Source organism: Hemicordylus capensis, chromosome 4 (assembly GCF_027244095.1).
Source record: "Hemicordylus capensis ecotype Gifberg chromosome 4, rHemCap1.1.pri, whole genome shotgun sequence".
NCBI classification, from domain to species: Eukaryota; Metazoa; Chordata; class Lepidosauria; order Squamata; family Cordylidae; genus Hemicordylus; species Hemicordylus capensis.
In genome coordinates, this window is record NC_069660.1 from 100348401 (window position 1) to 100376082 (window position 27682).

Here is a 27682-nt window from a genome sequence, read left to right on the forward strand (position 1 = left end):
TGAAAAGAAGAAAAGGGATTCTTTTCTTCCCTAATATCTCTTTTATTGCAATAACAAAAAGCATAACAGAAGCAAACTCAATCATTGACATTAAGTCAAGGCACACCCTTTGGCAGAGGTTCGGTTAACAAGGAAAAACAGTAGCAAGTAAAAGGTGCAAAATACAAAAAGAAAATATACACACAGCAGGCCAAAAAATCAAAACAATTCCTCTCTCCTAAAACACAGGAATGGCTTGCAATGGAATCTTCATCCCCGATGGATTCACTCTACCATTCATTCATTCTAGATATCTCTCTTCTGCTGCTAGAACACTGTTACAGGTAGAGATGTATACAAAACCATGTCCCCCGAACAAACCCATGGCTCGGCTTGAATTCGATGCATTGCATCAAAAAAATACTCACCACCAGGTCTGGGGGTGCTGTTGTGGCTGCTGGGATAGGTCTCTGTCATTTCCCCTTCCCTACCACAGGCCTTCCCCTACTCTTCCAAGGGCCGTTTCAGGTCATTTTGGGGCCTTCAGTCCCTTCCTCTGGTGCTGCTGGCCATTTTGGAGGCTGCCATGCATGCACCCTGGCCATTTGCATGACCAAGTCATGACCCAGGCCACATAAGTGGCCAAGATGCATGTATGGCAGCCACCGCAGGAAGGGCCAGAGTGGCCTGGAAATAGGGTGAAACCATTCTTGGAAGATCAGGGGGAGGGGAAATGGCAGAGACCACCTCCACCACAGCAACGGCAGCACCTCCAAATCCAGTGGTGAGAGGTTTTTTCCAGGGGGAAACAAACAAAAAACAACAACTTTAGTACCTCCAAACCAGCTCCGAGCTGGCCTGAGAGGTTTGGTATTGAGCTGAACTGGGTCCGGTCTGGCTCAATGACGTACCAGCTCAACCTCAAGCCAGTTTGCACATCCCTAGATACAGGCCTCATTTAAACAGTTTCCCTCTCACTTCCCCCCTCCCAATTCAAAACAAAGTCAGAAGCCAATGAGCTCATTCTCATGCCCAGCTTTGCTTTGAATAGGAATGGAAACTCAAAATGCCACAGAAGCGGCTGTTCTCAGCAAAAACAGCACAAAATGGTTTTTCTTGGGTCAAAATGGCTCTGCTCTGGCCCTTCTGTCAATTTAAAATCACCCACCAAAAATTGAGTGCTGTCCATAACAGCAACACTTGATTTGAATGCCAACAAACCAATCAAGAAGCAAAGAGATCTCAAACAAATCGTAAGACAATGCCAGAAAACCATTCGGCAATTGAAAATCACGGAGATAAAATAGCAACCACAACACAAATCATGCAACTCTATTCACTACATATTTGGGGCAATTTGATTTGCCCTCAAATTAGCTGCTTAGTTTAAGAGGTGATTCTATTCACAGGTGAATCCATGAAGCCCCGATTTTGTTGTTATTCGATTAATGCACGAATAGAATAGCACATCCCTACTGCACAGGAACAAACTTCTAATTAACAAAACATAAAGGATTACTATATAGAATATGACAAAATTCCGTCTATACTTTCATTGCAACTTTATGTAGGGGAAAAATCTTTTTAAGCCTAACTTCCTTTCATATCTCTAAGGGGCCCCAAACAACTCTTGTCCAGGACTCCCCAAAGCCTGAATATTTGTCTATTATAAGGCAAGCCAAAAGTGGTCTTTAGACCAGAAAGAAGAGGAGATCAAAAGGTTGAGAAGATCTTTAAAAAGGCTATCTGCTCAGTTCTGTTTCTATTGCATAAACTAACATACGAGATGTCACTTGAACTGAACAATAGGTGAAGCTTTTACTGTGCTTTCCCCGTTATGTCAGATCTTCCAGTGGCTCTGATTCCACACTGGGCCATGCAAAACATTAGAAGAAATATTGGCAACAAACCCCAGTTCTCTGAAAAGCACTGATAGAAATTGCTTCCTCTAGCGAGGAAGTGCACATATATTATACGGTTGTGGGAACGACACCATCCCCATCATGGCATCAATGCTTAACGTCACATCTTTTGGAGCCTGGAAGGTGAATTTCTGAAATAAGGCAGTGAAGAAAAGAAAAAGTTCCATCCTAGCCAACTGCTCTCCAAGACAAACTCGCTTTCCTAGAAAAGAGGGAAATAATGGCTGTGTTAGGTGAGAGTTTTTGCTAAAGGGCTTATTTCAAAAGCAAATTATGTTATTATACAAGTTATTGCAGAAGCAAAACCACTCCACAATGTCAAGAGAATATTTTAATCTTTCTAAAGAGAGAGGTAAATGCCACTTTTAGTCTTTAGGCCACTTCCTAAAGAAGTGAAAGAGTTTATATGGATCATATATAAAAACTGCACAGATATAGCTTTTGCGTGTGTTTGGAAAATACATACATGGGAACAAAACCATTCTTTAGTCTGCTTCCAATGATACTTTTTGTAATTTGTAACTGACAAATGAGGTGTGCACGAAAGGTTCACAGTGAACCAGTCCTCCACAAACCAGGTTGGTTCAAGTGGTTCAATCACAAACCGGACTGCCCTTCAAGAAGGGGGCCTGGTCCACGATCAAACCGGTTTGAATCGAACCAGTTCCAGAGCGGTAGTTGTGGTGAGAGGCATCTTTCAAAGTAAATGAGAAGGATATTATCAGTACCTGGAAGCTTCCTGCAGCAGTGGCACTCCTGCGCAGTAGTCCACACAACATGGGTCTGGCACTCACTGGCATCTGTACATGCATTGACCACACAACCAGTCACCACCCATTTGCTGACCATGCAAATGGCCACCACACATGTCTGGAGGCCAGTGAGTGCCACACATGTGTGCAGGCCAGTGATCTGCCCTGCCACTGCTCAGGCTGCTGGGGAAGTGCCACTGTTGCAGGAAGCTTCCAGGTACCGGCAAGGATCTTTCAATTTACTTTGAAAGATGCCTGTCGCTGCCCTCCTGACGCTGCCCTCATCCCTTTCACCCCGGAACAGCTGGACCAGTTCAATCAAACTGACTGGCCAAGGCAGTTGGTTCAACCAAACTGGTTTGCAGACCTGCGGTTTGGTCCAAATTCAGACCGAACCATGAAAAATGGTCCCTGCACACCCCTACTGACAAATTCAGAGCATGTATCTTACAAAAGTTTGAAATGTCTGCTTTTCTCAGCAAAATACATGTGGATGGGTGTTGGGAAAGGATTGCTCCTCTTCCAGACTCATGTGTCTTGCTGACTAAGGTAGTAATTTAAATTATAATTGAATCCAAAGGGAAGTTTGTATTATTTTGTACGTGATTATCTGTTTCAGACATAGAGCAATATTACAAGAAGCAGAGTATGTCTTAGCAAAAGGCAGACTCACAGGGCTGCTAGCAAGCAGATAGCTGCCCATATCAGAGTCTACTCTAATGAGTAAAGGCTAAAAATGATGCAAACTGCTTATTCCTGGTATTACAAAACAACAATAAGAACCCATCTCCACACTTGATTTTGGAATGTCAAGAGCCAAAGGCCTCTTGCCATTGGGCTTGTTAAAGAGGACGCACTGTAGGACTAGAAAAAGATTTTGCTCATAAGCTAGTTCCAGTGCCAGTGCCAACTTGGGACCGAGCTGGACTGGGTCGGTTCAAATATTGTCTGGATTCAAGCCAAACCAGACAAACTAGTTCCATGCACACCCTACCATTTGGGCCCCTCAGTTTCTCATAAGCACAGAACATAGCTGACCGGAGTTTGCCAAGCGGATCACCAATGCATTGTTCATCATGCATTGTTCCAACACTGAGTTCCAACATTGTTCCAACATCATCATTCATTGTTCCAACACTGAATGCATGACAGGTAGATATAGCCCCTTCCCACAATTGCCCCCTTTAGAGCAGGGATTCCTTTCCTCTTTTTCCTGTTGCTTTTATATCTTTTAACAGTAAAAGCAGAGCCCGCAGGAGCACATTAATGTATTTGTCTCTGACCTACAAATGTGTGATCAGTGGTGGAGACAGGTAGATCAACCATGGTCTCAGTGGGAGCAAAAACCCTTTCAAGGCTCTGTCTCTGACAAACGGAAGCATATTAGAGATCCATTTGCCCAAACTGGTTTCTCCTACTAGTCTCAGAAATTGGCTTAAACCATCCAAAAAAACCCATCCAGACTCATTCTACTATTCACTTTAATTATAGTGAAACCAGGAGCCTAGGCCTCTTGAGTTCTTCTAGCAAGGTTTAGCCTACCTTCACACTCTCTGAGCAACATGCAGCCACTGCCCATTTAAACCACTCGATTCACCTGAAAAGCAGCTGCACTGAATTAATGTATCTTGTACCTATCCCCTCCTTTTCTTACTCACCTATTTTTCTGTGTTCTCTGTGTTGGTTAATTGTTCTCTGTGTTAGTTAATTCCCTGCCAGTGTCAGAAGACATCCCCATGTAGCAGTGTACATTAAGCAGCTAGCATAACATCCAGGAGATTTGCTAGGGATCGTGTCTTTTTAAACTCTGTGGTCACTCCATTCATTTCAATGAGAGTTATTGAATGAATTGTTATTTTTGTGTTATAAATGCAAACAAGTTAAAAACATAAGTTCCACAATGTCCTTCTTAAGCTATGGTGACCAGAACTGTACACAGTACTCCAAATGTGGCCGCACCATAGATTTAATTTAGTCTCTGAAATTTCCCATGTTAATTATTTGGTTGGCTAGCATTACAGTTAGGTGCCTATTCTATTGATGCCCCAAATGAGAATGTGTATTTTGATTGTCTTTCAGTCAATGTTTAGTATTTTGCATGGGAAACTAGTTGTCTTTCCTTTGTATCGTTCTCATGTCCATACCCAGGTTAGCCCTTGTTGCCAATTTCCCGCAGGGTACACATGTTGAAGAATTTGGTAGAACCTTTTCTGTCTTTTCCTACAAGCTGTAACAATTTGGAAGTTTCTAGAACTTCTAAACTGCTTCTCTTCTCCCCAAACCCAACTACTTGGAGAGGATCGTAATATTAAAAAAACAATCAACTGGCTCCAACCAGGCCTCCACAGAGCTGCTCCGATTCCAGATGAAACACAGCTTCTGTCCTTTAGGCAAAACTGTATTAAAGTAAAGGTAAAGTTGTGCCATCAAGTCGGTGTTGACTCCTGGCAACCACAGAGACATGTGGTTTTCTTTGGTAGAATACAGGAGGGGTTCACCATTGCCATCTCCCACCAGCTGATGAAATTCTTCAGTTTGTTTCATTTTTATGAAACTGTAATCCTTTATTCTACTTTTAAAATGCCTTTTCAAGTTACATGTGTTTTTACAACAAGTCTTAAGATTGTGCTTTGGCTCAGTGAAAAACTACCTAGATGGCTTGGATTTAGGTTTCTTGGAAAGGTTTTTACATCCAGATCAGCCAAGTAGAATCCAGAACTCAGACCAGTGAAGACAGATGTGTCTTGGACCTTAAAACAGTTCTTCTCAGAGGACGGGGCTGTAGTTCACTGGTAAAGGTAAAGTGTGCCATAGAGCCAGTGTCGACTCCTGGTGACCACAGAGCCCTGTGATTGTCTTTGGTAGAATCCAGGAAGGGTTTACCATTGCCATCTCCCGCGCAGTATGAGATGATGCCTTTCAGCACCTTCCTATATTGCTACTGCTCGATATAGCTTCCCATAGTCTGGGAAACATACCAGCGGGGATTCAAACCAGCAACCTCTTGCTCCCTAGGCACGTTACTTCCCTGCTGCATCATTATTGTCTTTCTTATTAATTAATTAATTAATTACATTTATATCACTCTCTTCCTCCAAGGAGCTTAGAGAAGTGTACACCAGCTCTATGAGTGATCAGCAGGCACACTGGAAGCAGGGGAAAGTATTTTAAGTCTTTGCACAGTCAGTTGGTAAATTCACTTTTTAACTAGTCAATTCACTTTTACCTGCAGAGAAGGGCAAGAATGCTTCCCGCTTCCTGAACTGACCATTTTCCAAGAAATTGCCAGGATTAAATACATCAGGGGTTTTCCACTCTTCCTTGGCTAACAACACTGATGACAAGCTGCCGCTTAAAACGGTTCCCTGGCAGAAGAAGAAGAAGAAGAAGCAAGGAAGAAAAGTTATAACCTTAATCAGTTCTTAGTTCAATGACTTGTAAATATACAACAATACTAAATCTCCCAGATCAAAGTCCAGTTCAATCTCCCAGATCAAGGTCCATTTCACCAGGCGTAGCTCCACTGTCTTTTGCTTTTCTTACTACCCAGCCTGATGAGTTCTGGAGACCTTGAATGTTAGCTGCTCAAGTGTTTGTGAGGCTGTTCATGATCAGCCTAAAACAGGCTAGGAAAGCTAAGCCTTGTCTTTGCTGACCATAAGAACCACCAGGAGCATGCAGCTCCTGGCAGCAGCACATCGGCAAACCCCACAAAGAGGCTAGACTCTTAAATGAGGTTAAGAGAGCAAGTTTTGGTCATCTGCCAGCCCCAGCTGCTTACAGCTGAGGCTGGCAGACTGCAGGGGTCCTGGTCTATTTGCTATTTGGGGACTGAACTGTCATTCTTCCCAATAGCACACCCAGGACATTTGGGAGCCCAGACCTGAAGGACTTCGGAGCCACCACCACCCCCGGTCGCAATGGTGGTGGGGGGTGGGATGAGGTGAGGAGAAAGTTCCCCTTTTTTGCACACTATTTTTAAAAATGTTGCTGTGCGGCAGTGGCACTAGCTGCAGGGAGAGTGGGAGTGAGGAGGGGAGAGCTCCCCTTTAAGGAGAAGTTTACCCAGGGGGAGGGATGGATGGGGCATAGTGGTGGTGGTTGCAGGGAGGGTGGCGCGGTGAGGAGAGGAGAGCTCCCCATTACCCTCGGGGAGGGGAGGCAGTGAGCTCTGTGCATCTCCGCTCCCTCCTCCTAAGTCATGGCCTCTTGCCTCTCTGCTTCCTCGACACTGAGTCCTTGAAAAATGCTTCTGCTAGGATCCATTTGGAAAACTCCTGTAGTTTACAGAATTAATACAGTATTGTATATTTGAGACAAAAGGTTGAATTTCAGTCTCTGGAATAGCCATAGAAGGATCCTGCTGTCCAGCAGCAAACTTCTTAGATGTGATATTTTGCAAGTCAGATTACAATCTCTTTTCTGGCTTCCCAATGACACTTTTTATAAAAGGCTTGTTATTTCTTTCCAACATTCTGAAATCCCAGCTAAATTGCTACAATAATTGCATCATTATTTAGCAAGATGTGACATTTTTGCTACAAGAGTTTTTAGAGATAATGTCTCGCCTTTGTGTCATAAAGGGCTGAATCGGAATTTGGGAGCCAGAGTAGCTGCACAGGCTGACCTTGAGCAGAAAGTGTTTAAGTCAACATCTTCGCATTGGCAAATGAAAAAAAGAAGTTGACCAAGTGTAAAAGAAGTTCTGAACCAAAAACAGTGGAAACAAGGCCAATGAGAACTAATTCTAATTTAGTCCAGAGAGGGGATAGGTTCTCCATCTGAAAAAGATAATTTACAGAAAGTGACATTGGCCCTTAAAGATATTGAACACTAATGCTTTGAAGTTCAAGGGGCTGCAAAACTAGTACCTGTTTTGGTGCAAAAGGGTGAAGATATTATGGCTGATCTATCCACTGTGAAATGTACACAGACAGAATTGAAAGAATGCATGATGATTTTTTAAAAAAATCATGATTCACATCCACTATTTGAATCTACCATGTGTATATCCTTGAATAAGTCATCTGGTCATGATGAGACTTAATTGGACAGCTTAATTCAGCTAAGAACAGTTTGTTGCAGCCAAAACAAGATGTCTGTTCTCTCGAAACAGGAAGGTTGGGCTTGGATGCCTTTTCTCCATCTATTTGTGAAGAGGTTTGTATATAGATGTCCATCATCTATTAGATCTACAGAATTCACAGCAAGTTCTATTGTCACCTAGAATTAATACAGTTCCTCGAATACACTCCCAATTGCCAAAGAGTCTGTTTATCAGTCTCAGGCTTCTTGTGATATATTGTGGGTCCCTTCTAGGACTTTGTCATTTAATTCTGAAAAATCGGATGTGCAAACTTTTGATTGGCAATCAGCATCGAGCTACAATCTTTCACTGATTTCTTGGAACAGAACAGGATGGAGACCCAAGATCATTCCTACATCAATTTTATTTCTACATTTAACATTCTGTTTCTGCAGGAAATCTGGATGCTCACTGAGATTAATATAGATTATTTCCATCCATATCTGAATAATGCAGTATGAGATTCCATTGTGCCAGGGTGGAAGTTTCTCCCCGTCGCTATCAAATTGCTTTCGACAAAATCTGTAGCACAACTCTTCTATGGAGTGCAATTAGGGCCATCATTAATTTGTGGCTTAATCTTAATTTTACTCCTGTAGTACTGACACCCTTGATATTTCCAATCTGCCTGGTAGAGAGGTATAGAGGATAAATTGTTTTTCTAGGTTCTTTCTCCGAATTTTCTACTTGGGTCATGAACAGTCAAAGGAAATTATTCAACCATGTATAAAGAACATTGAACAGCAGAATGATATAAGTCTACTGCCTAGCTCCTATAAGATACTGAGGGAATCCTCTATAGTCATACCAGTGCCTTATCTTTCATCTCAAAACATTTGTTAAATTAGGCTTGGAGTGTGTTCAAACAGGTTTTTCTTGGCCAGCCTTGTGACCTTTCTTGCTGGGAAGGCACACAGACCAAGAAGCAGGCTCAGGCTTTCATCTGCTATGTGGTTGTATAGCTGCTGTACCATACAGTCTACGGTTCTGTTGCAGCAGAGGAGAGAAATAATGGCAGCACCCAATACAGTGCCTGACATACTGTGCACAGCCCTACTGATGGAACCGCGTGGAGCACATGCTCACTCCATCCTCCTCCAAACCATGTCTGCACTGTGTTACGGAATTCAGAGAGGCTCCACGGTTGCTAAAAATCCCCTCTCCAATTAGGAATAATGGGAGAAAATTATTTTAGCACTAATGTAATTTCTAGTAGTCATTGATCTTTGTAGCACAGTGTGTATACAGTTTGGTGGAGGATGGATTGGGCTCATGTGCCCCATGCTTCGTCAGCAGCGCTCTGTGCAGTATGTCAGCCTGTGAGAAGGCCAGATCTATGACTGACTGCATACCCTTTTCTCCACCAACCTTATATCTATATTATATCATCTTTGCAGACTTAAGGTGATCTCCAGGTACATCAGTCTTTTTTTTAAAAAAAAATCTGAATAAAAAAACCTAAGTTGGCCAAAATATCCAAAATATCCCCCATGTAAGTCAATAGGAAACAATATTTGTGAGCTCAGAGTGCACTTAACCATCAAGCAGGAGGACAAAGTGAATGGAACTCTGTTGCAAGGAGCAGGAAGAAGAGCCTGTGCAAAAAGAGCAGGAAATTTCTCAGATGAAAGAATAGTCCCTCAAGACAGTGACAATGCCTTCTGCTGCTGAGGTGGAAATTCACATACGTGCAGCCATGCCACACCTTTATGTTTCTGAGGGTGAAGGGGTCTGAAACATTTAAGCTCTTAGTGTGTGTGTGTGTGTGTGTGTGTGTGTGTGTGTGTGTGTTGGTTGGATTTAATCCAATAACATAAAAATCTGAGAAATATGTCAATTAACATGAGTAATGGAAGGGGAAGTTGAACATAGAATCTTTTAATCTGTTGAACACTGTAGCCTTCTTCAGACATTCAAGCACGAGCAGAGCTCACACTTGCAGTGGGGAAAACAGAGAGGAAGTGTAGCCCCCACCGCTGTCACTAACCCCCTCTTGACCACTGAACACACTTATGACATCATTTGTCAGAAGGAGTTTGTGCTGTAATCGAGGTTGTAGCTCACAGAACCACTGGTGAACACGCTTATGATGCCACTGGCTTCAGACAAGCAGGACCATAAGTGTATTGGGCAGGCAGGCAGGAGGGGGGTGAGTGGGAACAGGGTGGTGGGACTTCCTGGGATTGAACATCTGAAGAGAGCTTGTATGCGCACTCACATGCATATGCTCACACATGAAACTAACAACATTCACTATTAGATATAACCTGTTCTATAATTCCTTCCCCTTCCTTAAACATGAGTAAATATTTATGAGAACCTTAAACTGAGAGCTCACTAGCCATTAACCATTGAAATTTATGCATTGGATAAAAAGGGGTTGGGACTGAGCACAAGCGTCCCTCCTCAAGACAATTCCCAGAAAACAAAAAGAATAAAATGTCTATATAAAGTAGGACCCAATTTAGAGTAGGGACTCATCTTTTTGTTAACTTTTGTTTCTTTACCATGCTCAGCCACTGGCTGAAGTACCACATGCATATCAGGTTTATACTGCAGCATTTTGTTGCAGGGCCCTACTTATAACAACTTTAAAAGTATGGTGCAGCTCAGTATTTGGACCCATGATTTGGCATCTCTAGAGAAGAAAAATAAATATAAGAAAAATATTTCCTTAAGATTTTACTTTGGGCACTCGAAATCCAGCCAGTGTTGTATCTTTAGTTGTCATCCGGGGCGCACTCAAAGGCAAAAGGTTCCCCATTCTTTGAATTTCGTGCACAACTGCATTAGTATAGGGCATGCTGTCCCTGTCATCCATTGATGGCTGGCGAGATTGGCCAATCACAGAGTCTATTTCAGCTTGAACTCTTTCTACAAAGAAAGGAACGTTTGCTATCAGTACAAGAATCAGATTCTCTGAATGGTCTAGAAAGCCAGGCTTCTCAGAGGAACATTAGACGATGAACGTGGCATTTGCTAACACAAATACACACTAGGGATGTGCAAAACGTTTTGGGCACAGAACGATCTGCGCCCGAAACGACCAATTTTGGGTGATTTGGAGCTGAACCGAATCACCCATGATGAGACCCGATAATGTTTGGACCCGAAACGAATCACCCCTGTTTTGGGTCCGAATTTTTTGGGTGTTTCGGGTCTCCTTTTTGTGCCCTAGAAAAGTGCAAGCCTTATCTTCCTCTTCCCCCTCCGTTTTCAGTTTGACGTCTCTTTGAATTTCCCGCCTTTTTGCCTCCATTGATTTCAATGCAGAAATTGCTTTCCTTTAATTGAAAAGGTCCTGGGGCCAAAAGAGTGGGGTGGGGTGGTAGTGCCTAATGGGTGGAGGTTACCACCCCAATTGCAGAGGGATTGGGCAAAGGGCTAATTTTTGGTGAATTTCTGAAGTTTTAGTGTCTTTGTGGCAGATAGGGGGCATAACGTGGGATCTGGGCCAAAAGAGTGGGGTGGGGTGGGGTGGTAGTGCCTAATGGGTGGAGGCTACCACCCCAAAAATCAGCCCTTTGCCCAAATCCTTTGAAGAAATTCAGGTAGCTTCCTTGCCCCTACCTGGCACTACCACCAACCCCACACCGCTCTAGGCCACCCCTTTCCCCCCAACATGAAGCAATACACCCCCCATTGTACCTAATGGGGGAAAACCTTAAAAATGCATAAACTTCAGAAATTCACCAAAAATCAGCCCTCTGCCCAATCACTCTGCAATTGGGGTGGTAGCCTCCATCCATTAGGCACTACCACCCCACCCCACTCTTCTGGCCCAGATCCCACTTTCTGCCCCCAATATGCCCCAAAGACACTAAAACTTCAAAAAAAAATCACCAAAAATCAGCCCTTTGCCCAATCCCCCTGAAATTTGGGTGGTAGCCTCCACCCATTGGGCACTACCACCCCACCCCACTCTTTTGGCCCCAGGACCCATTTTTATTGCCGAATCCGAATCCGAACCGAATCGGGGGTGATTCGGGTGAGCAAAATTTGGGCACAGAACAGAGCAGGGGTGTTTCGGTTTGGGTCCGAACCGAAACACCGAAAATACCGAATTGCACACCCCTAATACACACCCATCACTCAATTTTCATTTGCCTAAGACAGCTTGGAACTTTCCATAGTAGGATAAGCTTAAGTGCAAAGACACCATTGCTTCATATTAAGTACTCCTCTACTAAATCAACAGATACATCACATTTCACATTCCCAGATGTATTTTATTAGAAGAGATGCATCAACAGCAAGGCAGGCAGTGTATGGCCTCTGAAGAGTAGGGAAGACTTGTGGTGAAGGAGACTAAGTAAATTTAACATGGGAATACCCCTAAATCACAAGATGTTTTCTGCTCTTAAAACAAAAAATCAAAATACTTGAAGGTGAAAACAAGAAAATCTGAGGGTATTTTCAAAAGTGATGCTAAAAGTTATATATGCATTTCCTGCAATTAAAATTTGAACAAAATACCCACCTTGATTGTTAAAAAAAAAAAAAATCCCATCGGATCGACATATCACATTAAAAAGCATTCAGATGTGTTGCATGAAAGACTTCAAGGTGCTTTTAGCATCACTTTGGAAAACATCCGGAGACCAATCAGGGAAAGGAATTCACATAGTCACACTTCTATTCTTGAATTATAGAATCACTTCTACTCTTGTCATGGGATTATTTCCTTACAACTATCAGTAGGGCGAAAATTGGAGTTCAAGGGGTGCCTCCCAAGGACTCCTTGTTCCAGAGGGAGGGAACCTATATTTGCAATCCTCAGGGCCACTCTAATAAAGCAACATACAGCACGGTACTGGAACCATAAAGTAATGAAAGTTGGAAGAGCGACCACTACATTTCTACCTTGAATTTCTGGATAAAATGCCATGTACAGCAAAGCCCAGCGCAAAGTTGTGGAGGTTGTTTGTGTCCCAGCAAAAAACAGATCAAGTGTTGAAAATATGAGATTTTCTTCATGGAAACTAGAACCAGCATCCTCCTGGAATAATAATAATAAATAAGACGGTCACTCAAGCTATCAAAATGTCACAACAACAACTTTCTATGTTAGTAGCAAATGAACTTGAACGGAATTTGAAGTATGCTAAGCAAAGGGCATTTGAGTTCGCAAATAAACCAGGGAAGTTGTTAGCTTGGAAAATTAGATCTGAGGAAAAAAAATTATATATCTAAAATACTCACAAAAAACGGGCTCTCTTATGATGGAAAGGAAATAAGAGCTGAATTTTTCAAATATTATTCAGAATTATACAAAGGTAAAATAGTTGAAGACAAAAAAATTGAGCAGTTTCTTAGGACCAAAAATATTCCAAAACTCTCTAAGGAACATATAGAAATTATGAATGCTCCGATAACAATCATGGAAATAACAGAAGCAATAAATCAAAGTAAACCCAACAAGGCCCCAGGACGTGATGGATTGTCAGCTTTGTATTACAAGTCATTCAAAGATCAAATTTTACAGCCTTTTCAATGGACTATGAATGACATTTTACAAAAAGGGATTATGCCGGATTCGTGGAAGTATGCAAATATTGCAGTAATCCCAAAACCAGATCAAGACCTAACGTTAGTTAAAAATTATAGACCAATCTCCCTTTTAAATAATGATTACAAACTTTTTGCTGCCATTTTGGCAAGAAGAATGAAGGTTATATTAAGACATTTTATTCATGAAGATCAAGCTGGCTTCTTGCCAAAGAGACAATTGAAAGATAATGCGAGAACAGTCTTGAATGTATTGGAGTATTATGAAAAACATAATGACAAACAGATGGCGATGATTTTTTGGGATGCAGAGAAAGCTTTTGATAATGTTTCGTGGCAATTTATGTGGAGATTATTAGATGTAATGGGTGTTGGCAACAACTTTATTCTGGCAATTAAGACAATTTATTTGGAGCAATATGCTAAGATTATTGTAAATGGGGAATTATCAGACAATTGTGAAATACAAAAAGGGACCAGACAAGGATGTCCACTTTCTCCATTGCTTTTCATATTGGTCCTAGAAGTGCTTTGTAGAAGTATTAGAGAAGATGATAAAATATATGGCCCCAAAATTGGGAAACAAGACTACAAGTTGAGAGCCTTTGCAGATGAAGTTGTGTTTTTTTTAGAAAATCCAATGGACAAGATTGGAAGACTCTTGGAAAAAATACAACAATTTGGCCAGTTGGCTGGATTCTATATAAACAAGGCCAAAACTAAGGTTCTGACTAAAAATATGGATCAGAAATCCAAGGATAGATTCTCTGAAATAAGTGAGTTGAAAGTGGAGAAGAAAATCAAATACTTGGGGGTCTGGCTAACAAACAATAATTCTTTGTTTTTTACAAATAATTATGTTAAAACATGGAATACAGTGAAAATTGATTTACAAAGATGGTCTAAAATGAATTTGTCTTTAATGGGAAGAATCTCAGTGGTGAAAATGAATGTCTTGCCTAAAATGTTATTTCTCTTTCAGACTATTCCTATAATCAATACTTTAACTTGTTTTAAGCAATGGCAGAAGGATATAACTAAGTTTGTTTGGCAAGGGAAAAGATCAAGAATTAATTTTAAGAATTTAACAGATGCAAAGGAAAGAGGTGGTCTTACCTTACCGAACTTAAGGTTGTATTTTGATGATGTTTGTTTGACGTGGCTAAAAGAATGGATAACATTAAGAAACCCTAGAATACTTGATTTGGAAGGATTTGATAGAAGGTTTGGATGGCATGCATATCTGTGGTATGAAAAAAGCAAAATACATAAAGATTTTTTGATCTATTATATGAGAAGGAGTTTAATGAGGGTGTGGCTAAAATATAAAAAATGGTTGGAACCTAAAACTCCGTTATGGTTTTCTCCGATTGAAGCTTTATCACGTAAAGAAGTAAATATGCAACTGCATTGGGGTACCTATAGGGATTTGCTATATTTTCAGGAAAAGGACTGTAAGTTAAAAAGTTTAACTGAAGTACAAAATTTGGTCAGAGATTGGTTTCAGTACCATCAGTTAAATGAGATATATAAGAAGGATTTTAAAGTTGGATTTGAAGATCAGATTTTGAGTTTTGAGAAGGAATTATGTGAAAATGATGAAAAATTAGTTTCTAAAATGTATAAACTTTTACTTCTGGAGGAGACAAGAGAGGAAGTGGTTAAAACGACCATGATAAAGTGGGCTCAAGATGTGGGGTGTAACATAGAAATGGCAGCCTGGGAAAAATTATGGAAAAATGATTTAAAATTTACTGCATGTTCTACTTTAAAAGAAAATTATTATAAAATGATGTATAGATGGTATTTGACACCAAAAAAATTGGCATTAATGTATAAAAATGTTTCAAACAGTGTGGACATTCTGAAGGTACTGTTTTCATATGTGGTGGAACTGTGGGAAGGCTAAGGCCTATTGGGATATGATATATAATGAGTTAAAGAAAATATTTAAAATGACATTTCCTAAGAAGCCAGAATCCTTCCTGCTGGGAATAACACAAGGTGTAATTTCTACAACTAATTTAACATTTTTAATGTACGCTTCTACGGCGGCCAGAATAATATATGCACAGAAATGGAAGAGTAATGAACTGCCCAAAAGAAGATTGGCTGATAAAAATTTTGGAATATGCAGAGGTGGCAAAACTTACAACATTGATAAGAGACCAAAACTTAGAATGCTTTAAAGAAGATTGGAAACCATTTTTGTTGTATCTAAAGAACTATTTTCCTACTATGGACTTTACAGCAGGGTTTGAAATTTAGTAAAAATTGCAGGTTGGGTAGATTAACTGTGTTTGTAAGGGTTTAAATGCATGTTTTGAATTATTATTATAGCAAGGGTAAATTTTACAATTGTTGATTCACGAAGAGATGTGTGCGGGAAGTCCACTTTTGTTTATTCGTTAATGATAATATTACTATTGTTAAAATCAATAAAAATTGAATTTGAAAAAAAAATAATGAAAATGCATCAGTGGGCAAGCTGTCATGAAAATTTCTTCCTCAATTCCCAAAATCAGCCCTTATCTGCCAGGTGATCCTCTTAGGACTCAAGTCTTTGTCAGTATCTGTTCCCAAATCTCGAAGAATGCTACAACTGGATCATGTCAGCAGTTTTGGGAATTTCTTATGCTGGCATTACACGTAACCATAAGGTTTCATTTAACAAGGAAGGACTTCCAGTGATTTCTGATCTGCCTTCCTAGGTCCACAGAAAGTATGTTTAGATAGAAAGGGAAGGTAATCGTAGATCATACGATATCGCTACAGGATGATATCTGTTGGCCTGTCAACTGTTTGAGTACTCTGATGCATGACAGAGAAGTAGAGAAATTGTGGCTCATCACGCCTTGCATACATAATATCATAGTTGACGCCCCCATACAACACCAACCCAGTCACATGCTCCTTTCAAGTTTGAATCATTTCATCCGGATCAATGACAATGATGCTGAGGTAAGCCACTGAAGGCTATTAGAGAAATCAATTGGCTCATTCTGGTGTTTTAGCTTGTGTCCCTGCCATCTTCTAAACATTAAGAAACTAGTTTGTTCAGATTGGCCTGTTACCTTGGCCATTTCTTTGAGATAAGCATCAATGAAGTCTCTTGTTTCAGATGGATTCAACTCTTCTTTATGCTTTTCAATAATTTCTCTTACAAAGGATATTACTTTTCTCCAGCTTTTAAACATGGTCCTATGAGGTCCTGGCAAGCATTTCATTAAGGTTGGAAATATACCATATAGCTGAGGAAATAAAAATTAAAATAATATAAATGCATTGGGGGAGAAGACACAGAGCTTCTAAAACATCTGTTAGAACAGCTATACCACCAAGGGAAGGAAAAGACATTATTGATCTCCTACAGTGAAGATAGCGCACTCTTTGCAAAGACTGCAAGGGTCAGATAGGTCCCAATGAGCTGCTCCAATTATAGAGCTGCTGGCAGTGGGGAATCTTGCTGCCCTGCTGGTGCCCCACAATTTGCTACCTGGGGCAACTGCCCCAACTCACCTCATGAATGGACCACCCCGGCCATCTGCATCTGAAATGTATGGAATATATCATTCTAAATTTCAGTGTTCCCTCTAAGGCGTGTGTATGTGCGCACGCTCACACATTTTAAAATGTCCGCTCAGTTAATATTCAATCCTGCTCAGGCAGAGTCAGGAAGGTTCTACTCTGAATGCATGTGCGCACACCCTACCTTACTGCAGCCCAGAACAAAATTCATTCAGAACATAGATGGGGAAAAAATAGAGAGAACACTGCTAAACATTACCCTTGATGTGTGCGTGCATTTGTGTGTACGCAGAGAACTCTACAACAGATATATCATTTACAGTGGAATCCCTGGGTGAAATGCTTTAACTCCTTATTCATATATATCAACATGACCAAATTCTTCAGTGGTATTTGGTTATGTAAGCATTCTAGCACAATTGGGTGGGTGGGTGGGTCATATGTTTGAAGGTTCCCAAAGTAAAAACAAACCCCAGCTCCCTGCCTGTAGAAAGCTAAAGTGCTAAAGAAAAGGACTGGAAACTACCCATCCGCCTGAGGTACTAATTTTCAAGATTCAGGACCCTTTTTACTACAAGGAGTATTTAAACATGCAGTTTATTGAATGAGGAGTATTGAAACATCCCTTTTTCTTGAAAGACCTAGGAAGCTTGTAGTACATGCTGTATCTGAATGTGTAGATCTCACTGAAATCATATACATTCCAAGTTATACGCACTGTAAAAAAGCAATACCAAATCAAGAAAAGAGAGGGTGAAGTGATAGGCTGAGAATAGTATGCCTTAATGGAAAGTCATGAAACAAAGAAAAGATAGCTGGGAGGACCTGAAGGGCATGGATGAACAGTTAATGTGAATGTGGGACCAGAGAGATTTGCCCAGTGTATCACAAGTTCTCAAAGAAGTTATACCTGGTTCCAGATGCTTCCCTGAATGAACATTATCTCATCAATCAAATGCAATAGCTTCTGGAAATTACTGTCATGGTATTCAAAGCGATCTCCAAAAACGATGGAACAGATGATATTTGAAACAGCATTGTTAATATGAAAGTGAGGGTTAAATGGCTGTCCTGGAGGAAGAAAAAAGGTGGTAGAGAAGAAATTAGATTGCAAAGCTAGAATGTGGGGAAAGTATGGTGGTGGGACATTGACAAGAACAACAAACATGTATTATGCATGTCAGGTTGAGTAACTTAAAGCAGAGTTCCAAAGGACTCTGTGAATGGGGGTTATGCCAAAAACATTCAATACATTGGTATTTTCAAGCAGGCATCTGTCCACATATTTTAGGTAGGGATTCCTTTAAAGCAGGATAATGCTGTTGAAATTCTACAGTTGGGTGCCTTGAATATGAAGGTGCATGGGTAGAGTCTTATAGCCTGAGTGGCAGCTGCTAATGAAAATTGCACAGCTTCAGGCACAGCCTTTTAGCATACTAAACTCTATGTATTCAAACAAGATACCTTCAAAAACAAACTGCAGAAGCAAGAATGTGATGAGAAACTGTCAACGATTGTCCTCAGAGACAGAACTGATAAAATACAGCAATATTCCAAAATCATTATCTCACAAATCTAGATTCCACCTCTGATTTTGTCTGCTATTGGGAACAACATTTGCAGATCAAATCACATGAAATCTTTATTATGATCAACAACCAGCTTCATGTAGTGAATACAATAACAGCAGCAATAACAACAATAGTAACAGCAGAACAAGAAATTGTACATACATCTGCACAGATCATCAGCTTTGGTGGGCACCTGCAGTGTCCAGGACCGCCTGCTAGCAAAACTCAATGTCGGCAAAAGCTATGCACATCAAATGTGCCTGTGGAGCTTTTTGCTGACATGCCTTTAATGAGGGGTGTATTTTTATTACATTTCCAAGCTAATCTATTTTTGAGTTGCAAACAAAGTAGTAGCCTAAATATCACACAAGCCAGTTGCTATGGGTTTCCATTCTTACCTTTCTCATTGTCAATTGCATCAGTAAGGTATCTGCTCTCATCCTGTATTCGTTCTTCTAAACTTTTCTTCCCCAGACCAAAGTTTCTTAGCGTTGTTAAGGCAAATCGTCTTTGTTGCTTCCAGCTTTCTCCATTAGAGTGGACCAATCCTGGGTGGGAAGGGTTATTACATAGATAAGTATGTGTAACATATCTTTCAAAATGGCAAACAAAAGCTTTCTTCTCCTTTAGGCTGTTTTGTTTAGTTACTAGGGACACCTTGGAAAGCCTACCAAAAATTGTAGGTAGTTGAGGGTCCATTAGGAAAAAAAAACCCCAAAGCCACAGTATAATACCTGTGTTTTGGATTAACTTAAAATATCATACAGTTATAAGCAAGCAAATTCTCCAGACTTCTTCGGGATGGTTATGCAAAACAAGAGAGAAGGAGAAAGGGAGAAAAAGTTGGACACAATAGAAAAGTTCCAATGTCTGTAACAGTTAAGATGGAGTCCAGGAGGTGTTCCACAGATGTACAGGGTAATTCTATATATGATTACTACAAGTAATATATCCCTCTGTGTTTAGAGATTCAGGAAAGTCCCTAACATTTGACGTAAAAATTGGTTGAGCCTTTGTGTGCATTGACTGACATTTGGACTAATAATGTGAAGATGCTTGCTGCAGCAAGAGGCTGCCCATAAGAGGTCAGAGGCTTCCCCACTCCTGCAAAGTGCATGGGCACCCTGGGGTACCTGCCAATTCTTCTGTCTCCTTCCCCAGCAGAAAAGGCAAGTTTTTGGATTCTGGCGACGGTGGAGGTAACAGTGATGGCAGACAGGCACTTTGCAATTTCATGCAATTTTCACTTACCTTTCCTGCCTCTAGAATAATCTGCCTTCTAAAAGCATGTCCCTGAGGGCTGTGCAACCCTCAGGGACATTTCTTTGGAAGGCACAGAACACTTCCAGAAGCAAGGAAGAACAGTTAAAATTTCATGGAATTGCAAAGAACCTGCCTGCCACCAATGCTACCTCCACGTTTCTCGGAAGCCAAGGACTTGCCTTTTCTGCTGGAGAAGGAGTCACAAGAATTGGATGGTGCTCCAAGCAGTTCTTTTCCACCAGTCCGAGAATTCCTGATGGAAAGATATCACAATTAGTGTAATTTCTCCAGTAAGGTCTGTTTCTCAGGTGAAAACAGTGACAGAAATCACACTGTTTCTCCACTGAAAGTTGCAAGCTGGCTTGAGAGCATGCCTGTGTTTGGTTCAAATCTTCTCAAAAGCATTCAGCTGGGGCATTTAATATTCTCCTCAAGGTTCTATTTGTAGGAGGGTCTACTCTGATGACTGGCAGTTCTTCAAGCCACTCTGCATGCCCATAGAACCCCTTTAATTAAAGTAGCCTATATTAACAAAGCTGTTAATTAATTCATATGGTGCACTAGAAGCTGACTGAGCAATATTGTTACATAGTGGTTGTTGTTAGCCATGTTTTTCTATGAAAATATGTCATAGTTATACCACTTAACACCTTTAACTAAAGCACCAACAAACAACTTATGATAGCTGTGTTTTTATATTTCACTGCTCCTCCATTTCCTAAAATCCCTGTAAGTGTAATATTGGGAGCCTGAAGCTGTAAGAGTCCCATTCAGATCACTTCGCATTGATTGATAACATACTTGCTTGTCCTTGCAAAGGATTTATTGCCTTTAAGATGCATCAAAATTTTCCAGTGCATATAAGTGCATATATTATCCTCCCCCTCCTACAAAACAAAAATTTTCAAGGAGCTGGTCCAGACAAGACTGGCCCCAGCACACACAAAGGAGGAGGGTGTGTGCCGAGATAGTGTATGGGGGCTGTTCATCTCAAGGGTCCCTGGACACACACTCCAAAAACCTGTTTAGACATTCGCTATCCTGCCTTTTATATATGCAGCAGCCTTTCCAGCTTCCTAACACTGAGGTTAGGCGTACAGAATGTTGGCCAGAGTTTTCCTGCTGTAGTGTTCTATTTTTACAGGAATATTTGATGGGTGTTTGTTTTCAAAAGACAAAAAGAAGTTTAAAAATAAACCTAAGAGGAGCCATTTTGTTTATCTTTACAGAAGGAGTTCTGGGGTTTTTCCCCCTGCTGAAAGTAGCACTTTTGAACTCCTCCGTGGCTGTGACTTATGCCCTCCTAGTCAAAACAATTAGGTCATTTGCACCTGGCTTTTTTGAATTAGGAGGATGGAAGAGAGAGGAAAATCCCTTTGCAAAGGCCTGCAACAATGTATTGGCAGGCAGAAGGGAAACATCTTGAGCAGTTACTGAAGGTTTGAAGACATCTGGGATAGAGAAGCAACTTTGAAAGCTTTTTCTAGCAAGTCCTCCAAAAGAGAGGGGAACAGGCAGCTTTGTAATTTTCAGTTTGCTTGTTGAATCCTTAAGATCTTTTGATTTTTGCTATTGCTACTGCTACAGTCGCTGCCTTTTGAAACTGCAAACCTCTTATTTAAGATTTGTGTCTTGACATCATGCCAGTGCTTGAATGTTCTATTTTGAATGCAACTTTTCCTGAAATAATAAGCCTTGGCCTAATGCGAACGTTTATTTTGTTTGTTAATTGACAAATAAAGATACATTAGAGGAGAAATGAATCTCATCTTTTTTCACTTGTATGGCTTATCATGGTATTAGGCTAGCCTAATACCACAGGTGTCCATTTTGCTTGGAGAGGGAAAGCCTGTCGATAGAAAACATACATTCTTGGCAGGCACATATATCTTCAAAAGCATCGTATCTGCAACAGCAGCATTTTGTACTAGTTGAAGTTTTCAGACAGTTTCCTCCAGGTCACCAGATCGGGACGCTGCTGTAAATTTGAAAAGAGTTGGTTCATTTCTTCAACCAGCTTGCAAGACTGCCAATATGGACCAAGGAAGTTATTCAGCAGCGGGTTGGGGAACTAGGAGGAAATAATGCACTGTGCTCAGGAGAAGCTATGGAGCATATAAATGGTACTGAAGAGTTTATCAGCTGCCACTATTAATTCCATTACTATAGACCATTACTATAGCACCACTTATTATAATCAGAGTTTTGTGAAATAATCTACTAGTTTTCAGGAACAGAGCAGACCTGCTTTATTTTCACACATCAGAAAGGTAATTGAAGCAAAATGAATGCAGCTCACCAAATGACCCACAGACTTCAGCAAAGGAAGGAATTTGTGGACGATCTAGAAAATGTTCACCTTGATGGACAAGGGCTTCCTTCACCATCTGCAATCCATTCACAATCATGACCCACTGATTTCCAATCTGTAAACTGTAGATATTCCCATATTTTTCTGCAAGCTGGAGGGAGAAGGAAGCGCATATAAGATATGTATTAATTCCTCATTAATTTGTCTGCTCTGTAGTATGTCTGAATCAAGGACGGCTGTGATCAAGCAAGGCTCTTAGTACATATCATGTAAATATGAGGACAGTTATTTCAGGATCAAACTAGAAATATTTGCACCTTCAAATATGATAGACCCAGCTATTTAAGAGCAAGTGGCCATTCTTTATGGAAACTCCAAATATCAAGATTTCCTTTTCTTCTTTTTATTACATGTCCAACCTGTGAGCAACCTTTGGAGAGGAAGGAAGCTCCTGTAGCATCTCTGAGCTTCCTTTGGAGTGACCCTCCACACTAGGGCTTAGCCCAAAGATAGGGAGCTTTGGCTGGATGGTCAAACTGGTGGTTTCATCTTACCTTATTAAAAGCAAACTGAGGATTCGGGTCAATGAAACTGAGCAGGTTGCCTAGGAACGGAAGGGGCACAGGGCCTGGCGGAAAATCCCTTGGACGTCTTCTTTTCACGTAGTCAGAAATGAGCAGGAATGTAGCCAGAAACACCAGGAACACCCGTAGAGACATGGCCTCCCAGAGGACAGAAAGCAGCTGGAGCAGCATCTTGGGCACTTGCTAGCTTTGCAAATGCAGAACAAATGGCACACTCTAAGCAAAAATAGCAGATACAACAACTTGGCAGAGTCAACCTACTTCTGTACAGAGTGAAACCTAACTGCAGATACACTAAGCATTTCAAACGTTATCTATCAATTATCCCTGTCCTCAAGAATGCTGATACCAGACAAAGGTATATACAAAAACAGTGATGATCCACCAGGAGAGTGTCCAGTCACAAGTCAAGTCTCTCAGGTGGTTTGCGTCTCTGCTCTAGAAGACCCCCTGCCTGCACACAACCCTGAGAACCAGAAAGGGGGCTGCCTCAGAAACAAGTGTGCAGCATGTGCCTTCCTGCCTCTGTCCTTGCTCTCTTTGGAGGTTCTTCTGCTTGCTCCAGTAAGGCACTGTCTGATTGGATGCAGGCAGGGGAGAGATGAGAGGGTGACTGGAGGGAGCATCAGAGCTTTCTAAATGGTAAATTGTACCAAATTCAATGTTGAGTTCCTTGGAGAATGTTGCTACCTGTATGAACGACATTCATGCCATTCCATGTTTCTACCACAAATAGCCCTCAAATCCGTGGAAAAGAAAAAGATAGAATAAAGAACACCCCCTTTTTGCTGTGTTGAATGAGTGAGGAGTTTTTTGTGCATTAGACTACTATGTAAACACTGTCAATTGATTTCCGCGGTTGACGAAGGGGGCCCAATTATCAAAGTGGGAAGTGATCTGCTTAGATCCCAAAGTCCAGGTTTCCTGTGCTCTGTCTAGTTATTAATTTACTTCTTATTATTATCAAAGATCAAACATGTTCCAGGTGTTATGGGAATTTCCAGTAGTTGGGTAGTGCGTGGTGGGTTTGAGGAATACGAGGTGAGGGTTTGAGGAGGCTGGCAGCAGCAACGGCAGCTCCCCAGTTGCCAGCCAACAATGCTAGGCCCTTCCCAGAAAACAGTGTAGATTCTATGGTAGCAAATGAGAGTGGATTCATGGTTTATATTGAAAATCTCATTTGCTATCAGAGAATCTATACTCAGAACACCTCAGAAACAATAGAACCCTGAACCCCATGGGCTAGAAACCCATGGGGGTGGCTGGCACCCTCTGTTCACTACACCACCACTCACTCTGGGCCACCCCAGCACCCCCCAAGTGCAGTTATGGGGCTGCTGAAACCTACATGATTCCTATGGAAAACTTCAACAATTCACCAAAAAACCAGCCCTTTGCCCAATCCCTCTGCAATTTGGGTGGTAGCCTCTACCCATTAGGCACTTAACTTAAACTGAGTAGTACCTCACTGCCTTGCGGGTGGGAGTGGGGTATAGTTGGCACATGGCAGTTGACAATTGGCACTGTCTAAAAGACAGTCAAAATGAATAGAAGAAATGAAGGTGTGTAATGAATCCTCATAAGGATTCATTGAGTGAAAGTTATTATACACCAAAGAATCCGAACACTTGAAAAATAGTGACCACACATTTTGCTCCATAACTCCACTTCTATAAGGGCTAGAGCTTAGCTTTTTTAAAAAAATGAAAGCTGGGAATCTGGAGAAATCAATAGGGTAGATCCAAAACCCAAATCGATTCAAATTGAATCAGCCACGATTCGATTTGTACCCAAATCTAGCCAATGGACCACAGGGATGATTTGTTTTGTCTCAGAATCACCCGAATCAACTAGATTCGGGTACAAATCGATTTGTATCCAAATCGATTCACACATCCCTAGTTCCTTGGAGCCATCTGCTCAATAGTGGCTCTGCCCCTGCTGGTATTGTAAATGCACCCCATTGAACACAGAGGGACTTTTGCAGAGTCTCACAGTCTCATCCTATGCATGTTTACTCAGAAGTAAATTCTATTTTGTTCACTGGTCTTTACTCCCAAGTAAGTATGCATAAGAATGCACCTTAAGATTGCATGTCTGTTTCTGTTGTAAAGGATGAAGCATTTCTTTTGCTTGCTTACTCATGAGTCCTTGAAGATACCAGGTAGAGGTAGGGGGTGAACAACCTTTGCTGAGCAAATTTTAAATCTGCCAGTTGATTACTAAGTATGTTTGCTGTGCTTTGGTGCCCATAGGGCTTCCCTCAATTTTACTATACTTTACTGTCATTTTGAAGAGGGTTTTAAAATTTCATTTTTGCTTTTCTGATTTATGGTTATTTCATATGTTGCCTTGACTGCACTGTAGAGTAGTGATATTATATATATAATTATCCAGACATGCACATGCCATTCCAGAAGTCTGGTGGCTTCTAACAACATCTCAGTGCTGATTTCTTGGGCATTGAGCTTGGCTTTTTCAATGCTCATTTCTTGGGCTACGTTTCTGCTTGCACTCCTTGCATTGAGGCAGCAGCTCTGAGCACAGAGATGAGAGGTGTGCTGGACCAACATAAGTGCATTGTAGGTAGGGATGTGCAATTTGGTTCATCCACGAATTGATTTGCATCAAATCAGGGGTGATTTGATTATTCTACCCTCAAAATGGCACTTCTTTCCGGGGATAGCAGGTCTACCAATTGGGATCAGTGAGTAGACCAGACCTCTGAGGCATGCTGACACACAAAGTCCAGAGTGGAGGGTAGGTCTACACGATTATCCCAACTGATACACCAGCTCTCCCCAGAAAATCAGGGGAGCTGGTCTACCAATTTGGATCGGCAGGTAAACCAACTCTCCTTTCCGGACTTGGCATATCACTCAGAGGACAAGTCTACCCAGGTAGATATGTCATTGTGCTGCAGCTTTCAAGGTTTTCATCTTAGTACTGCTATTATAAGAAACATACAAGTATTTCACAACACTACCTTAGGCTGGTCTTGGCTGCACATGAGAGCCTCAAAATGTCTTAAATTGTCCCTTCTATGATGTGATTAGGAGAAAACATATTGAGACAAATCATCGGTAAATTCAAGAGTTCGGACGGGGAATGTTTTATTTATCTTCTTGTGGATGCAATTCCATATGTCAGTTATCAAGTTGCCACTTTTGTCTTGCTTTCTTTTAAACTTAGTAAGTTTAATGGTCCTTGGGGAAAACTTGCTCTGGATATATGGGTTCTTTTTATAACCAGCCCACAAAGCAAAGATTTGTAATAGTGATGGTGGATTACTATTCCAGGTGGGCAGGAGTTTCATTTGCTGACAACATAGTTACAAACAAGATGACCCAGTTCATGTTTTTGTAAGAGAAGTTCTTTCCAAAGAACTAGTGACTGACAATGGGACCAGTGTTCTCTCTAATTTTTTCATCTGTGTGCGGAATGAGTTTTGTTCTGGGCAGGAGTATCAAGGCAGTCAGTGCACACATGCATTCAGAATGAGGCCCTCCTGATTCAACCTGAGTGGGATCTAAAATTAACTCAGCGGACATTAAAAAAATTGTGAGCGCAGGCATTTGCACACACCTTAGAGGGAACACTGAATGGGATTCAGCTCACCTCATTTTAAATGGAACAATACTTGCATAAACATTGGAATAAAAACTCAAGACTGCTTCTTATACCATCCTTGAGGGAATAGCTTAGTGGCTAGCGGTTAGTGTAGGAAAGTTGACAACTGGCTACTACTCAACAATAACCTTGGAAAGAGGCAAACTATGAAACTCTATTTGCTTATTGAATTGCTCATCATTCTATTACCGGAAAATCACCATTTGAACTGTTGAGAAGGATGCAAAGCTAACACCAAACATACCCAACGATGGCAACTGACAGGGCTTTCTGTGCCATCTCATCCTGAGGATGCAGAGATTGGTGATTGGGTAAGGGAGAAGCGACTAAAATATAAATTGCATGTGAATCAGAAGAGAGTTGGGAAAACCCACCCACAGTGTCTGCCACACACCTATGGGGCAGAGTTGGCCCAACTACCTGATATCTGAGCAAATTAAGGAGGGCAGAACAGCCAAGGAGCTGCCAAAGAGGAAAGGGGTGGGGGAGGGAGCCTCAAGCAAAGCAAATGCCTGCAGCCAAACCTCCCCACCCAAAAGGGAAAGGGGAGAGATGAAACAAGCATGCATCTCCCACTATCCCCTTCACCTTCAAAGTGCCTCCTTGCTGCCCCACTGGCTCTGCCCTCCCTTTTTAAGGGCCAGAAGTTGGAAAAACCCCACCCAACACTAAATATGCTATTTATTTGTAAAGATACCTAATCAAAGCTCATGTTGAGAAGCAGTGCTGAGTGCATTTTCATCACCACTAAACTCTACAGTTGACCCTACAAAACTGGTACTTGGGATAATTAAGGTTTTCTGTATGGTTGAGCTTTGTCACCATTTACATCCTGAGGAGACCAGGAGAATTCATGGCTTGAAGCAAAATTTAAAAAATACACAAAAATAATAAAGTATCTATAGAAAATGAAATAAATGAAGACTGCACTAAGTTTGACATATTAATAGCAGCAATAGAACAAAAATTACACTGAGCTTTTCAATTAATGTTGCAATCCTATACACACTTACTTGGGAGGAAGTCTGAAACTAATGGTGCTTGCTTCTGAGTAGGCATGCATAGGCTTACGCTATAAAGTGCACTGTAAAGTACAATACACAGTTAGGCAATGATTTACATTGCTGTATCAGTTATCCTCAACTCTCCTCCTCTTGGCATTTATTGCTGAAAACAAAACACAAAAGGCAACATTCCTCAACCTTTCCCAGCGGGTCTCTTGTGCTCTGACTGCCTTTCTCTAAGCTCAACTGAGCAGAATATTGCCTGCACATTTTGCTCCAAATCTCAGGTTCTATAATGGGCTAAATGGATGCTGGGTGACATGCCTAAAATCTGCAAAATACTCAGAAATCTAGGAAGCATGGCAACCTGCCTGCTTGCCTGTCATTTCATAAATCTTCTAGATACTTACTGTTCTGTACCATACAAGCTTTGGTATCCCACCTAGGTCACCACTTGTAAGATCCTTTGTGGTATTCACGCAAGAATAACTCCAGACAAACACACAGACACGTCACCGTATGAGTTCTAAACAAAACACTTCTG

General features: G+C 41.2%; 1 protein-coding gene across 4 annotated transcripts; it reads right to left on the reverse strand.

Moving 5' to 3' along the window:
• Positions 1 to 27682, reverse strand: LOC128324673 (cytochrome P450 2J2-like). 4 transcript variants are annotated; one of them, XM_053249486.1, is made up of 10 exons: positions 27549 to 27682; positions 22475 to 22687; positions 21909 to 22071; positions 18745 to 18894; positions 17686 to 17846; positions 16322 to 16498; positions 12603 to 12738; positions 10426 to 10613; positions 5880 to 6018; positions 1 to 2103 (listed from the first exon to the last, which is right to left on the reverse strand). In XM_053249486.1, exons 2-10 carry the CDS (start codon positions 22673 to 22675, stop codon positions 1928 to 1930), a joined length of 1491 nt encoding a protein of 496 aa, XP_053105461.1. In that variant the 5' UTR covers positions 22676 to 22687; positions 27549 to 27682; the 3' UTR covers positions 1 to 1927. The 4 variants fall into 4 exon arrangements, with proteins under 4 accessions (XP_053105461.1, XP_053105460.1, XP_053105459.1 ...); XM_053249485.1 differs by having other exon boundaries at positions 22475 to 22691; XM_053249484.1 differs by having other exon boundaries at positions 22475 to 22720.

Coding starts and splice junctions, on each gene's coding strand:
- LOC128324673 (XM_053249486.1), bottom strand. CDS start 22,675: ATGCTGCTCCAGCTGCTTTCTGTCCTCTGGGAGGCCATGTCTCTACGG. Junction 10,614..12,602: donor ATTTTATCCAGAAATTCAAG/GTAGAAATGTAG, acceptor CTTTCTTTGTAG/AAAGAGTTCAAGCTGAAATA. Junction 6,019..10,425: donor CTGGATTTCGAGTGCCCAAA/GTAAAATCTTAA, acceptor TTCTTCTGCCAG/GGAACCGTTTTAAGCGGCAG.